A 16,425-nucleotide genomic window follows, 5' to 3' on the forward strand; every position below is an offset into this window, starting at 1 on the left:
ATATAATACTAATTATTCATTATTACCATCTCATAATATATTTTTATTCGGCGAAACTCATACGCACGCACTCACACACACGGCCACGTGCTCAATCCGCAATTGATTTATATTTCTTAATATTTTTTGCGTCCTCCTTATATACGTACGACTTGTTTTTACTGTGTTACTCGTCCCTAGTTTCCGTCCACTTCGCAGCTCCTTTTTTCTGCTTTTGCGTAACACTTGAATGTCTTTTACTAGATCGAGTTCCTTATCCGTCGCTGTTGCACAGTTCTCCGGGTTACCGCTTTCGGAACTCGGTTGCGGCCTTCGTTCGACGCCCTTTTCACACAGCACACGGACCCATTAATGCTGTGCAGGTGAACGCTACCTGTACCGTTGATTCTCCTCATCCTTCACCTTTGTAATAGCAACAACAGCAGCAGTAGCAGCAGCAGCAGCTGCAGCAGCAGTCGCCATATTATTGGTGTATTTTTGGCGCAACAATTTCTCAGCAATTTTTCAGACTGTATTAACAATTCCCTTTTTTATTTATCCTCTAGCGAACCGTTCCGCGTTTACAAAGGCAGATGGGCAAGTTAACTCATTTATGCACTTCACAATCGTATCGTCGTAATGCCTTCTAAGCGACCTTCTATTGAGGTTTTAATGCGTTGTAGATGATTTATCTGGATCCCTCTTCGATCTATGGTTGCATTTGTGTGCTACTAAATATGATTAAGGTGTTGCTTCGTAGCAGAGATGCTGAAGCTCTTCTCCTATCAATCAATCAATCATTAGAATTCAATCGGTAGGATAGGACTCACCAACATGACTGTCGCCATACTCTGTCTGTTATAATATTGACGTATGCAAACGCATACTGTTTCGATGATGGTATAGGATTACCCAGGTTTTCATAGATTTTCTGCATTTATTTTTGGCTTAATGTTTTGTGTCCCGTCCGGAAAGAGTTTCAAGAGTACTCTCAAAGAAGTGAAATATTGAATTGACTTCATACTTCAACAACACGGGTTTTCAATAACATGGCAAGCTAAAATCAGCATTGTATCCTATCGAGGAAAAGCTCTGTCGTGCACGACCGTACGAACCCCGTTATGAACTATTTAGCCCCTCGTGCTTTTCTCAGTTTGCTGAAAATTATATTAATGTACAGTGAGCACTCGTAATTGGCCGATAGTGTTACATAGCATCTTGAATCGTCTTGAGACTATGTCTTGGATGTGCATAGATAGATGTACAACGAATTTGCCGACCCGTCCTGTACAGCTGTGGGTTACAGCAAGAAAATGAAGCTGACCGCTATATATTGAAGTCGTATAGACGTATCGATGTTGTCAACAATGCTGTCAAACCAAACTCTTGGATAATATAGAAAAGTATCGTGAATATACATATGCGATTGTTGGTATTTTTGTCAGTTTAAAAACTTATTCGTATATTTAAAAACACAACTTTGTTTTTGTTTTTATTCGTAGCGGATTAACTGAAGCGTTAGGCCAAACCGTACCGTTACACCGTTAAAACTGACTGAATCCGCAGTTAGTCAGCCAGCAGAGGTATCGCCCGACAACGCGGCAAGATTTCAAATCGTATATCAATAGTGGACTCTAGTCTGCCGCTACGTCTCTGCGTTTGATCAAGAATCCTCAGTAACATGTGTAAATATTGAATAATGCTTTCAGTTTGTGGTGCGTTTCTCTTGGGGCGTCTTCCCGCTTTCGTCACTTGACTGACTACTTTTACCGATCGTCAAGCCATCGCCATAACGGCGTCATAGATTGCTCCGTTTTCAGCATTCGGTCTATCCTTTTTCCTCTACCAGGATCACAAATGTACTCGCGCTTCGCTCACGCACCCACCTTATACGCTTTCTGTCGGAATAACAATTCTATTTAGTATATCGAACGTCCGTAATAATAGTATATTATATTAGCTATATCCTTGCAACAATACCCAAATTAATATTAGTAGTAATATGTAGCAATAATACAAAATACAGTTACATTTTGTTGTCATCATTGCTAAGTATATATCTATATATATATATACACGAAAGCTGTTCACAGATTAGTTTCTCGCTGGTCCGTACTGCCAGCTTGCCTACCCTCCCTAAACGGCTGTGTCGAGGATGCCCGTCGAAAAGCAGCTGCCTGCTTGTACTGCTTGCTACTTGTACTGTACCTGCTTGCTAAGACCCGAATGTACGACGTTTTCATTGATTGTTAAGTGCAAACGTCACTAGAAATCAAGTCCCTTTACGCGTATTGCTTTCTAAAGAATGGTCGACATCCACGACTATGAATAAATACAGCTTTGTCGTTTAGATATAATGACGTATGACGAGACCAAGGACCTCATTTTTTCGTCCATCCAAAAAGCTTTCTTTTACTCACAAAGAGTAATAATAGAACGGGATAGATATCTACGCGTCTCGTCGAAACCGTCACGAAACGGCACTGTCGTTTCCCACGCGAACAGTTGCCGACCGTGTTATTTGCACTGAAAAATTATCTCGGGTCTCGAACCCACCGTCTTCCGTATACACAAGCTAATAAACTAAAAGTATAAATTCAAGCTGCTATAACTAACTGCTGGATCCGTGTTCTATGTAGGCTGACGGCCAACAACTTATCATTCACGTACTAGTCCAAAGCCACTCTTAATGATCGTCGGCAATTCACCCTATCTTACGGCGTACGTCCAACCGCACGCCGAGGATCTGCTCTGTTCGTTAAAGTCATTGGCCTTTTGTTACACACAACGATTAGAAGACAAATCCACAGAGTTTTCAGTACAGGCCCAGATAGCGATCGCTCACGCCAATATGAAGTTCAACTAGTAAAAAGAACACCGAAGTCATGTAAGAAATTCGGTAATTACCAACCGCGGTCGCGGCACAGTGGCGACGCGCCACCACAGATCAATATTCCTGTGATTCATTCATATAATACAAATATCAGCGGTGATCAGATGCGACGCACTACAATATGTCCATCTGCTGCGCTGCTGTTGCTGCTCTTGCTTAATGAGTTGCATTTGTTTCACTATGGTTTGCCATTGTCTGTTGCGCCCCTATGTAGTTCTGCCGTGTTTCGTCTCTCGAAGGCCTGGCGGGCCGAGATACACTCGGACCGCGATGCCGTCGAAATACTGTCGTATATGGGTGCAGTTTATGCTGGATGTCCTCTTGTCAAGGGAACGCCTAGGGGATCCGAAAATCTTTTCCGCATTCCGATGTGACGGATGTTTTCTACTATGATATATGTATATATATTATCCTCTCGTAGGCTTCTATATATGAGTCACGCATCTTACCACGAATATGTTCAACGATCCAGATAGCGTGACGTCTATTAGTTTTCCAGTCATAATCAACTTGTCTACACTGTCACATCTACAAACGGGTATATATATTTATACATAATGTATATAAAACTCTGTCCGCCACGGCCTTCGGTGGGCCGGCCGGCTGATCGCTGTGACAAACGAAATGCTACTCAATGGCTATATTTTGTTAGATAGTAGAAGCATATAATCTGTTCATCGGCCGTTTTCGCTGGTGAAGATGTTATTAATCAGTTGATTTTGAACGTAGAGGTCCTCTGCGCCCTTGCGCGCGTACAACTAGAAGAAGCCTACGAGAGGATAATGTTTTTTCGCTATTTTTTTTTTTCTAAGGCTAGTCTTAATCATCGATGATAAAAGGAGAAAATGTATGTGTAGCTTTGGGCAGTGGTAGTTCAAGGGCGCCGCGGCCAGCGTCCTTTGCACGTGCTCGCGTACTTCTGGCTAGTCGATGTTGTTGTTATTGTTGTAGGAAGTACTTCACGAAACCCATTTATCTGACGGGACACACTCGCGCTATAAAGTCGACATTAGTCTATGGCATTCTTTACACTTAACGACGAGGAACGAGACGGCTAAGCGATTAACTTCGTTTTCGTTTTCGTGTTCCCTTCTCGAAGGACCTTCTACTATGCCCCGCTTTCCTCCTTTGGTGGCTCGCGCTGCTGAAAGGTGGCTCACATTAGAATCATTGTCGCGCCTGCATAGCGGTACATACACTTGAGCAGTAGCAGACCAATAGATTGATTGAGACATAAGTCCAGGTACGAATTATTTCACTAAGATGATGGTTCTCAAGCAAACATCAGATCACATCGAAATCATGTACCCAAACACATACGTACGAGATGCATGCAATGACGACCGCCTTTGAGCGTATAGGTAACGCGCAGCTATATGATATAAATTCGTTCGCTAACTAGTAATGTTATTATGATTATTACAGATTCGTCGTGTAGAAAGTATGGTAGCATAGAAGCACGTTCAAATACTCACCGAGTGGATCTCGTAATCGTCCGAGGTGATGCAGAAGAAAAGTATCAGAAGGGGAAAACAAGCATGCCAGCAAGAAGCAACCCATCCACAACATATATCTCTCACCAGTGTTCAATAGGCCATTGCATTACTGACTGGTAAACGATGAACATCTGTCTACGTTACTACTGCGCACAGTCCTTGATATTAGGCCAATTTTAACTGCGATAGCTTCCTTATCCCAAAGAGGCACAAGCATGCAGCAAACATATGCATCTGACGAAGGCTACGGGAAAAAAACGGCCGACTTCACACTACATACTAGTATTTTTTTTCGAATCAATTCGCCAGCTGATCGGTGTAGGTACTGTGTTCGATGGCACTAGTTCGAAAGGGGAGGGCCGTATGTGTGATACCTATGGGCGCAAGCGGTGAGGGGGCGCAGTCGTGTGTTTTGTAGTGGCCAAACAGGTTTTGCAGGTGCAGAAAACACAATGTATATGTAAGAGAGGGTAATAGCTTATTAATGGGTAATCGATTTATCCTACTTTCACAACTACCATTAATACATATGATTTTAACTGCTAGTGAGGATAGATGGCTGTGAAAAGTTGAGAAAATAAAAGAGGACTGGCCCAGCGGGAATGAAACAGTTTATTTGTAAGAGTTTGTTGTCAGCGGCAGCTTGCGACTGACCAACTCCCCAAAATCTCCCTGGTCGGTCACTTGAGCTTATTAGAAGCGATTTAGGTAAGGACACGCTGTCAATGTGTGTGTATATAGGCGATCACTGTGCTTCGGGAAGGAGGAAAAACAGACGAAAATTAGGCCTAAAGCAAGTAAGAAAATTCTTACGGAAAACTTATAAAGGGGAGAATGCTGGGTGGTGAGCAATAAAAATGGTACTACAGAATTAACCCATAACAAAGTGGCAATCAAGGCTGGTGCACCTGCAATACAGATGTAATGAGTTGTGTCTCATATTGCCATAATAACACATACAGGGGGAATAGTCGAGTATTGTACAGTGAAATCTGATAGTGTAGCGTAGGTCTCATAAAACAGACACCTTAGCTTTCATAGGCTTTCGAACGGAATGTATGTGTTCGCCGATCAAACAACGGTTGCTTGACTATTATTCCGAGAAGGCAAGGAAACAAAAAGATACCTAATATATCGCTAAGACGATTGAAAAACCAGATTTAACACACCCGTTACGAATTTGCTTTAGTTATTGGCCTGCTGGGTCAAATCGGGATTAGGTAGGGTGGACGAAGGCGCTTTTGGGAATAGGAAGTCGGAAGGACGTCTTTCAACCGTCAAGCGTTCGTCGACCCCATCTCAGACGTAGGCAGTAATTTATACAAGGCTCGGGTCCACACTGAATCAAACCACTGTTGCGAAGCACGGTATTGTGCGCGCTTGCTTCATCGAGCTCAATCAACGTGGAGAGATTCTATGTCTGCCTCCTTGTTGCACCTCCTGTTATTACCATGGATTCAACTCGTTCTTTTTGTTCGACAATATAGGACACGTTAAGGGGATAACTTGAACCAGAAGTGATTCGGTACTCGAATCGCGGCGTGAAACTTACGTCATTTGTTCGAGCAGACCGACTAACACCAAAAAAAAAGCATACAACACGCAGATGAATCACACAACCAAAAATCACCCACACATTAGAAGTATTTCCTGGCTGGGTTCTATCTGTTCGTCTATATTTAAGAGGCTCCTTTAAAGGCAGATAGACGCTTCTGTCCCGTCACCAGCGGGCTATGGTTATTCCCAACGTCATTATCAATTCCTATTATCACCCAAGAAGCCTAAAAGATAGTAAAGAGTCCAAATCACCGATCTGAGTTTGCTTCGATCGCAACTCTACAAAAGCGTGCTGAATCTAACTAGTCGTCGCGACAGTCGCACGAAGTGTCACAAGGCAGAACTCACAATACAGAATAACCCTGTCCGTTTTGACGTCCGCTAGCGGAGAGTCGAAGTTCTTACCTGGCTACTGCTCGGAGTCCGTGCTCTGATCTGCGAGTTCATGCTGTCTTGCGACTGCTCATCGCTGTCGTCGCTTGAACCCGGCCCAGATGAGGACTCCGAGCTCACGTCCGACGAGTCTGAGGAGTCATCTGATGTAGAACTGATGTGCACATGTTCGGCATGCTCGGGCACCACTTCCTGGGGTTGATGAGCGCGCGCAAGGAGGCAGTGGGCAGACATTGGGGGGCGGTCAAGCATGCAGTAGCAATGAGGCGATATAATCATAAGCTAACTATTTATAGATTTGACAAAAAAATTCAATACTACGTGTCCAGCATTCAAGCATTAATGAGTAATGAATTAAAAAAAAAACGAACGAGAAGTTGGACAGACGTGCAGCATGCACATCAGGTCACGCATCGCTAGCGGATGTCCCATTCCAATGTTGCATTTCATAGCATATTGATTCAGACAACAGATGGACCACATTTAAATATGCGATATAATCATAATATATAAGACGACTGTTTTCTTAACACACACGTATGCTCAAAAACAAGTGAACGTCTAACCTACATGGCAATGCTAATAAGTGGTGTTCACGCACACGTACGTCCATATTCTACTATACGATGTATAAACACGTACGTCAATGGCAGTTTGCTAGCAATCAAATGCGGAAACTGTAAGACGATAGACTATCCACACTCATTATTATTTTTCTATAAACGATCTGTGTGGCTCACATGCGTGCGAATTCTGCGACCTTATGCCGTTTGCTACCTAGATTTCGCTGCTCGCTCTCGTTCGCACGAATTTTTCCCCGCTTCCTATATGCCTCTTCTGTCGCTATGGGTTCGTTCAACTCAACAACTGGAAGCTGGCTAAGTACCGAAAGCTAGTGCGTAACTCTAAAAGCCGTTACAATTAAGACGCTAAGGTAATGAATGACCTACTCGTACTAGCATGCCAACAACTGCTGAGTGTGCTAAGACCAAGAACGGCAACAGAACTCTTACCAACCTCGGTCGCGTAACCTGTCGCGATGCCTGACTCCCGGGGCGGGTCGTCGGGTTTGACAACACTCTTGCGGCTCATGAACACGGTTGTAGTCTTTGCGCCCGTGCTCAACACGCTGTCTGAGCTGCGGTCGAGAGGCTTATCGGGGATGTCGTCTCCGCTAGAATCCACTAGCCGGCCAGCCGCCCTTAGAACTTCCATAACTTTTTGCTGCATTTGCTCTCCGCCAGAGGGTGTCACTAACACGTTGCTAGAGATATCCTGAAAAGCGAAGGATCAATTCCAGATGTTAAAGGAACGTGGCACATGAGCAATATATCTCGTATTACTGAGTTTTGTGTGAGAGAGAAAAAATCAGCTTTTCATTAGGTTTTTCGCTATTAGTAAGCTGTGAAAAAAAAACACGCTTATTTGAAAAACGGAGCTCAAGTCTTTCGTTGTTGACTTAACGAGCCAGTTAACAGATCACGACTAACTGGGAGCTTAAAGCAAACATATACACAAGTAGGCTGAATTCGTATATTACTGCTGTTTAATGTTAACAGGAAGAAATCAGAATTGTCAAAAATACAGAGGAAACAATCATTGTTTTCTTCGTTTTTAGCGATCGCTATCTTACGCACCTGGCAGTGCAGGGCCGCACCTGGCATGTTGTTGTATCCGTCGCAAACGATAAACATAATACTGTTACCCGCTTTCTTAATGATGTCCACCGACTCATCGTGCGAAGCTCCGAGCAATGAATGCCCGTTGACCTCGACGATTCGCATGCCCAGTTTGATACGGCCATCTCTATGGACAGCACCTTCTGGAGACACTTTCGACACAAAGACGCTTTCGTCTTGTGGGTCGAATGGGTTACCACACGAGCCAGTTACTCCCGTGCCGCCTTTGATGTTCATCCCCAGCTTTTCGCCCGGACGTCGTGTCAGTGTCAGCTCTTGCCAGCCCTACAGTGAACCAGTGGCAGCGAACAAGTATACAAGACGTGAGAATTTTCGATTTAGGGGAAATTCAAGTAAGAATTTGTGTTTGGCTGGGTTTGCCGGCCTGCACAATTTAAAACGACCCTCGAAAGGCACGGATTGCACTGTTTTTTGTAGGTCGCTAGAAGAGACCTGCGCAGAAAATTAAGCCCATTAGACAAATATATCCGCTCCGTTTTTTCTTACAGCACGTAATGTTAATTTGGTTGGCCGGCAGGACCTTTCCTATTTTCTACATTGGAAAATTGGCAGGCACCAACATCATGAACGTTTCTTTGAGGCCGAGTGTGCTTGGCCTGTGCTGGAGGAATAAGTGCTTTCAACGTGTATCGCATAAAAGACCGAGTTTAGATTGTACCGTCGAAGAAGCCATCGAACCAGCTAGCCGCTATTCAACGCTATCGTTATTAGTAAATATAATGACCAGTTTACCTGCACGCAGGACAATTAAAATACGTTTAACCGAAAAACGGAACTAGGTCTGCTGGTGGCCCTTCCGCCACGCCGCTTTTATACAGCAATCGTGTGGCCGTTGTCGAACATTCGATATCTTAACTTAACTTGCTTATACAACAATGCGATGAAAATGCGTTTCGACCGAGCTTCTATTACATGTCAATGTAAACGGCCGATGCGAGATTGATTTTAATAACAAAACGTTTCTTCACAAACTTCGGCTGAAGGCCACTTAAAAACCTCATTCATTTGCATCGACCAACTAACACTTCACCCGTAGTTACATTGCAGAATTAAACACTGAAATGATCGCAAATGGGAGAGAGGTCGGGATGAAATTTACACGATAGGCGCATTCATCATTGACGTGCCTAATCACCAACCTAATAGCATCTAACGTGGCCTTGATTGGGCATCTTTTTTTCAATCAATTTTTGTCAAATTTACTTATAGATTCGCTCTAAACTTATACTTCTTATGCGTATGTACTTCTTATGTCACGCGTAAAAAATATTTTCGCCAATTTTTACATAAACCTTTTTGGACCATCATAATTGGCCGCTTTGGATGAATTTTAGTTGTTACTGTCCAGTCGCTCTCGGTAGAATGGGGATTGCCAGCGATGCCAATTGTAGACGACCAAGCGAATGTTCGGTGGAGGTTTGATCGACCCGAGTACATCTGATGTTACCTGATTACGAATATGAGTCTGCCATAACGCGTCCTTAACTCTGTTGCAGCGCTGGCTTACTTCATCAAATAGTCCGCGAAAACGTTCCTCATTTTGTCTCGAAGATTCCGCATAGGTAAGTCGCGAAAACGCTGTAACGGCTCTAATTCTTTTTGTCGCAGCCAGGTGTGGCCTTTCAAGAAAGCTCTACAATGATAGTGGCCATGGCATTTACTCAGGCAAGCTGTTGAGAGAACCAGAATCGATTGCCCTCCGTGGCATGTCCTAGCATATGCAACTTAAGCGAAACCGTGTTTCCATAGGATCCAGTGACCTGAATGAACTGGAAAAGCATGGTGAAGAACGTTACCTTGGGAAGGGTCTCGTGAAAGACGTGCAACGTAAGCTGGGAGCCCGCCTGGATCATCAGTTGTACGACCTGCTGATGCGAGAGATCGGCAACTGGTGTACCGTTAACTTTTTCGACGCGATCACCAACACGCAAACGACCCGATTGTGCTGCCAGTGAATCAGGAACTATTTTTGATACGTATACACCGCGCTCGCCTGTACCAAATGGATGGCAAAAATGGTCACATCCACCGACAATGCTCAAACCCAAACTTTGCGTTGGATTTTCTTTCGTCAATACGACATCTTCGTAGCTTCCTGAAATCATTGACAGTGTTCAAAAGTTATCGGACAATGAACTAGCATGTATTCGTATGTGGACGACGTTATTAATAAGGGCAGCGACAATTAAGTATACTACGGCATTTGCAAAATATGGCCTTTTACGTTTACCTAGCGTTAGTACGTCTTGACACTGTACAGGAGACAGGTCATGGTAGACACACACACCTACTAGCGATGAAGGTTAAGGTTAGTTGAATGGCAGCTGCATTCAATCTCAGCTAAGCGATACCCGAAACACGCACTCAACAGTAACGATACGCTTCTAAAAGCTCATTCGCAGGCGTATAGAAGTTACCGTGGCTCAAACAAGCGGCAAATTACAAACATAATCAAACGCTCAAGTTAACTAAGTATATGATGCAAAAATAGATTTCTACGGTTGTCATATGAAAGCAAAATAATCCAAGCACCATGCTTCAAACATAAGTATTCTGTGCTAATGTATGTCCGTGCGCGTCCATGCATAAATCTAGATCGTGATCGAAAACTTTAATAGCATCGACAAAAAATAATGGAATCGAGATACCGTTCTCGATGGCCAGGCTCGCGGGTACGTTATTGGTGACTCGGGTCATAGTCGTCTCAGTCAGCGTCGAATGAGTAATTACTTCCGTCGTTTTGCCAAGCGATCTTGGAGGAGCAGGGAATTCCGTCGACAGCTCGTGGGTTTTGTGGCCTTCAATGCATGGCAGCAGCGTGGGGCGATTGTAGCAGGAATCAGATCGGGTATCCAGGTGGCATCGTCAAGGGCGGCGCAACAGGATTCGAGCGTGAATTTTAGGGCGGCAAGGATTACGCCCAGGCAGGTTATAAGCAAGGTTACAAGAGTTACTGGGTTTGGGTAAGCGTTATATCATGTCGTTTTAAACGAGACGCGTTCGTCTGGACTAAATATATAAATTATGAATTTAAAAAGTGCTTATACTAAGGACCCGTTTTCAGCAAAGACACAAGTGATAACAGTTTTCTGGGGTTCGCTTTTCTGCAGAAGCTGCCATATATTGCTTGGACATCGTCGGCCTTGTGATAATGGGTTCTCTCTCCTTGTAAAAGGTGGCCATCTAAATCTGGACTTGTTGCATGAGAACGGGTATATCTGTAAAAAGTATAATTTCTGATCCATCTCATATAAGTGTTATTCACCGCGACTGTATGTTTAACTGAAGCCCTAAACGACCCACCAGCCATTATTAAAATACTTCTTTGGCGCATTAAATCTAAACTTTATTAAGTTCTGTCCAATTTTCCTCATGGATATCTGCCTCGTAAATATTGGGTGCCGTGGATTTACTGTGCGAAGCAAAGTTCGCAATCTCAGAACGCTCAGTTGTGGAAGCGATGGAACCGTTTTGTTTCGCAAACACAAAAAACCGACGGGGGTTCGTTGTTGAACGATCTGGCTTTCTTTTTGTGCCAAAGATGTATTCGGATGTGAATACTTCACTCTGTGTGTTACTCCGCCAATAAACTGACGGCCGAACTTTTACGTAGTGAACTTAGAAATAATGGAATCCAATTAGGTTTTTTGAAAATATACAGCCCATTTCCGAAATCACTCTATTTTATAAACGAAAATTCATTCAATGTTTCAGTGAAAAATTGTCCAGTTGCCATTGTAATAGGGTCAATAATACGGATGAATATAGTTGTTTAAAATTTACTATGTGTTAACTTATATGAAATGTGCCCTCTTAGTGGGGCATAGTAAAGCTCGAACTTCGTAAAATTATCATCGTATCACTAAACAAGTTATTATTGAAATACTAGAATATATAGAGAATCTTACAAGATCAGTTTCCTAGTGAACACATGCACGGACCCCCATCATGCGGCTCTTCTATGCGATTCTACGTAACGTACGGTACTTCGGAAGTGAGTTCGACCAGCGCCATTGAAAGCGCAAGCTATTCAAAGAAAAATTACGACCAAAGGACCACTCGTTCATCCAAAGCTAACAATAAAATTCCTCACATAAACTCTGATGCGGTGAATCACTGGTTAAATGACGTGCAAACCAATGACGGTTCACGAGCTGCCTTCGTTCCAGATTGACTTACGTGCGTTAGTTTACATGCCGTCCGTTATCTTCAGTTAGTTTCTGTTACATCTTGAATACGAACGTGCGAACGACTCTTTATATTCATCCCAAAAAGACAGAATCTATTATATTGGTTCGGCGCTCGATCGACAAGTTCGATCCCGCAATATACACACGTATATACAATGCTTTCTATATTAATAACTGAAGTAAGATCGAGCAGACTGTAGGTACCATACGAAAAGAGTCACAACCGACAACCATCAAGACCGTGCAGATGAAAACCGTGCATAGTTTACTCATCTGTTCAGAAGCTAACCACACCATAATGCAAGGCCTACATTCTGGTACGGCCTGTACAATAATAAGGTACTCAATAATTTAAAATATTCTTCCGCTCACTATCTACCACGCTGCTGCAAATCGTGTTCACGTACTTACCCACGGACACAGAAATATTAGGCTTAGGTGCGATTGGTGGTTTGGTACCGCTGGACGGAACAATTGCCCCTTTTGTGGGGGATAGACCGCCCGTCGTCGGAGGCACTGTAATCGAGCTTTCTGTCTGCCAGTTGCGCAAACCTATTTGTTTGTGGCGTACGTATTACCACGTACATACGGATACAGCCAACACGAAAAACCCAAAGACAAAGAGACGTGTCAGAAGTCTGTCGAATGGACTTTGAAAGCTACCAAGAGCGTTTGTTAATTGAAAGAACGTTAGAAACAACGAAAGAGTGCACAGATTTCTCCCATAGCTTCCCGTTGATACGATGATTAATGATCAATGCAAATGTATAATAATACTATAATAGATCAGTGGTAATTTAGAACATGGAACTAATCCAACGTCGGGCACAAGATCCATGCAGTGTTGGTCCTAGAACATAGTGCGTATACAAACACAAGTACTTCAAGATATTTTATGATGACTAGTGCCCAGGTAAATCTAACAAAATGTCGGTGAATGCCTGCATGCGCAGGTACTTATTGTCGTCTGCTTGCGAACTTTTTTTCCCTTTTCATAAAAGAGTCATTTGCTTTGCGGATGCCTGAAGGTGGCTAGGCAATATTTAATGTAACAATGGGTGTAGGGGCAGTGCGTTTGAGTGGCACCTGGTAATTTGGGAAGCGAAGCCGTACTGGATCCACCAAACGACATATTTAGCACCGACGAATTCCCCAACGAACTCTGTGTGGTTAGCGGTGCCCGTTTGCGATACGAACCGAGATACGACGGACGATTCGCCATGTACGAGCTAGCACTGTATACGCCGGACGTGTTCACCGATGCTGCAATCACATATAATCCAACTTGCATTAATCAACTATTACGATCAATACATGGGGGTTTTGTGGAGATAAACGCGTATAGTTATGATTATTCCAAAGTTAGCATTAAGGTTTAGTAACTTACAATTAGGATCAACGGGTCCGATGCGCTCAACGACAACTCGCATAAAACGATCAAGTCCGTTCAACCTTCGGCGTACAGCCTCAATGTCGAGACCGTCGACGTCAACTCCATTGATTGACACGACGCGATCGCCTTCGCGAAGCTTCCCGTCACGCCACGCTGGACCACCCTCGACAATTGATGTCACCAAGAACCCTGCACGCCACGAAAACACGAGTTAGAAAGATACATCGCAAACTGCCCGCACCCGATCAACGGATGTGCTTGCGTGTTGGCTATGGAAATTTGTTTTCCTTTGGAAGGCTTTTGGTGATTTCGATGCGTGCTACGCCAGATATGTCTCATTAGTTGTTATAGGTAGAATTTCGTTGTGATACCAATAAAGGTAATGTCTCATGGAACACATAGAATAATCGTTCTAAAAACTAAGTGTCCTATCGCTGTAAGCTGAAACGTGAAATTGCTAGCAATGGCCTCATGTCTTGCCTCCAATAATTCAAAATGTTTCGCATCGCTTGTTGTTGATTAACGCGTTCATCTTATGAATTTCAAATAAGCACGCCTCGACCCGTGGATGAGCTGGTTAGCTTTACTCATCTATCAACGTACCTCGCATCGGTACCTCTTCAACATCGAAGCCTAGTCCGTAACGATCTCGGATTAGCGTGCTAAAAATGATGTCACTCTTTTCCATCGTTGGCGTTTCTCTACCCAAACCAAGACCCAATACCGGTGTTGAGGGTTCGCTTCGTGTGCGCGCCGCAGCGACAGGCCGACTGCCAGCTTCTCTAACTGCGTGGTGATCTCGTGCGTTTCCTGTGGGCGTCTTTTCGTGTACGACATTGATCTCGTAACTGCTCGGCGAACGAGGCGGCTGCTGCGGCTGTGCCAAAATTTCCTGGGTCAAATTGAGGCGTTGTTCGGCGCTCCGCCACTCAGGTGCGGTATTTTCGCGGGACTCCCGAGGCTCCATCGACGGCTCGGGTCCACTCTCCGAATAGGCCCGAGTCATATGCGGTGAACGAGTGTATTCGCGCACTGTGTGTGTCTCATGCAAGCCTGATGATGACGACCGTTCCTCTCGCTCTTCATGAAAGCGATGATGTTCTTTGTGCTGGTGATGTACATGATGGTCCCCACCGCTATCAGGATCGTCTCGAAACAGTAGATTGACGTTGGGTTTGGTCCCAGACCCGGCACCTAGTTGCACCTGTGTTGACGTCACGCTGACGACACTCTCGAAAGTTTCCTCCATCACTGAGGTGGTTTCCGAACGCCACTCGGAAACACCGCCAGGAGACCGTTCTACCCTTAGATTCAGAACTGCCCCAGCCTTTTTCAAGATGTCGACCTGAAAAAGCATCGAAGCAAGCGCATGCATTGGCGACAAGTGCCAAATCCATACTGGAGATTGGTGATATGCATACGTGAATACCTAGGTGAAAAGGACCACGTCAAACACGATGTTAAATTGGACGTAGAAAAAAGACAATAATGGTGCAGGAACGATAACGGACAATGTTGTCAAACAACGAGGCAGCAGCAGGAGCAGCACGCTTTGTTTCTCCGCTTTCCTCACTATTTTTGCGCAAGCGCTTATGGCACACATGTCTCTTTACGATCGGCAGCCGCACTTAGAACACGGAGTCACGCTCTAGTCACGCAGCTGTATGCCATTACAATCGAAATAAATAAATGCACCTTGTGACATTACTTGAACTGATATCTTTAAAGACATTCAACTGAACGAACAGGGATCGCAGGTTGAGACAGAGTATATTCGCGCTCTGTTTTTTTAACAAGCAGACCAGCTAAGCGCAATTTCATCAGATAAGACGAGTAGCGAAGGGAGCATCCGAAGACTCCATATGATCAGCTCTTAACACTAGCTTGACTATATTAAATATTATCAGGTCCCGAAAAATCGATGAGACAAAGTTTACCTACCGCCTCGTTGTGGTCGACGTCAACGAGTGAGCTTTCATTAACAGAAAGAACCTTGTCGCCTATTCGAAGTCCAGCCTGCTCCGCAGGTCCTCCAGACGTGACCTGTAATATATCCCATATGCATACACAAACGCACCGCAACGCGCACGTTACAGCCAAGCAAAACTACACACCCACAGCCATGTATTTACAATATGAAACCGCAGGCCATCACGAACATCGTCATCACAACTAATGTGTACGTAGTTTCAACGCTTTACGTTTTCTGTCTCTGCATATCTAGGAACTGTGGCGACGCGACTCCGAACAAATACGATTCCCGCAGCCGAGTGAGTGATAAGTAATTAAATGAGAGCTCGAAATACCCTGCACAAATCAAGCTAAGCCGGGATCACTTCAGGAAGCCTATGCACATAAGCAGTAGCGATACGTACGCTACGACGCAAATATGACCTATGATGAACATCTCAGGTCACAGTCAACTCTGTGCGAGGCCTCCGGACTACGGACAACAACGGTTTCCATTTTTCCGCGACCGCACGAACGCGAAACAGTCCATGATAACGTCCAAGTAGCAATGTACCAGTGTCTACTAATTAAAGCTAATGGAAATTATTAATGGGCACTACGTCTGATGCGATGCGCGTCAGTAAAAGCGCCAAACAAGATGAATCATTAGGTACAGCACGCGAATACCCTGAGACTGTGCCCCCTTGATGTCGATCTTCATTTCCCACAGATCCGACAGATACCGTCTAAGTTCGTACGAGGCAAATGAACCCAATGAAAATGACTATTTGCCCTAGTGGATAGTCTCAAAGTCAGTCAGTCAAAAAAAAAGCCTTCTAAAAGTAGGTTATCCGCGTGTGTGCTGTTTAAATAG

At 44.2% G+C, this 16,425-nt stretch overlaps 1 protein-coding gene across 16 annotated transcripts in view; it reads right to left on the minus strand.

The window, feature by feature from the left end:
- LOC111242981 (protein lap4-like) overlaps positions 1-16,425 on the minus strand; it is an 81,199-nt gene that overhangs the window by 5,652 nt on the left and 59,122 nt on the right. For 6 of the 16 annotated variants that reach the window (XM_022787969.2, XM_086977641.1, XM_022787963.2 and 3 more), the window contains 10 exons: positions 15,543-15,644; positions 14,205-14,946; positions 13,596-13,790; positions 13,295-13,471; positions 12,620-12,760; positions 10,667-10,816; positions 9,815-10,113; positions 7,956-8,282; positions 7,336-7,593; positions 6,331-6,510 (listed from right to left, as the gene is read on the minus strand). In XM_022787969.2, the coding sequence (XP_022643704.2) occupies positions 6,331-6,510; positions 7,336-7,593; positions 7,956-8,282; positions 9,815-10,113; positions 10,667-10,816; positions 12,620-12,760; positions 13,295-13,471; positions 13,596-13,790; positions 14,205-14,946; positions 15,543-15,644 (2,571 nt within the window). Of the gene's footprint in view, positions 1-519; positions 4,017-6,330; positions 6,511-7,331; positions 7,594-7,955; positions 8,283-9,814; positions 10,114-10,666; positions 10,817-12,619; positions 12,761-13,294; positions 13,472-13,595; positions 13,791-14,204; positions 14,947-15,542; positions 15,645-16,425 lie in introns of those variants that run through there. The other 10 variants (XM_086977648.1, XM_086977647.1, XM_086977650.1 and 7 more) reach the window with 10 other exon arrangements.

Source organism: Varroa destructor, unplaced genomic scaffold (genome assembly GCF_002443255.2).
Source record: "Varroa destructor unplaced genomic scaffold, Vdes_3.0 BEIS01000001.1, whole genome shotgun sequence".
NCBI lineage: Eukaryota > Metazoa > Arthropoda > Arachnida > Mesostigmata > Varroidae > Varroa > Varroa destructor.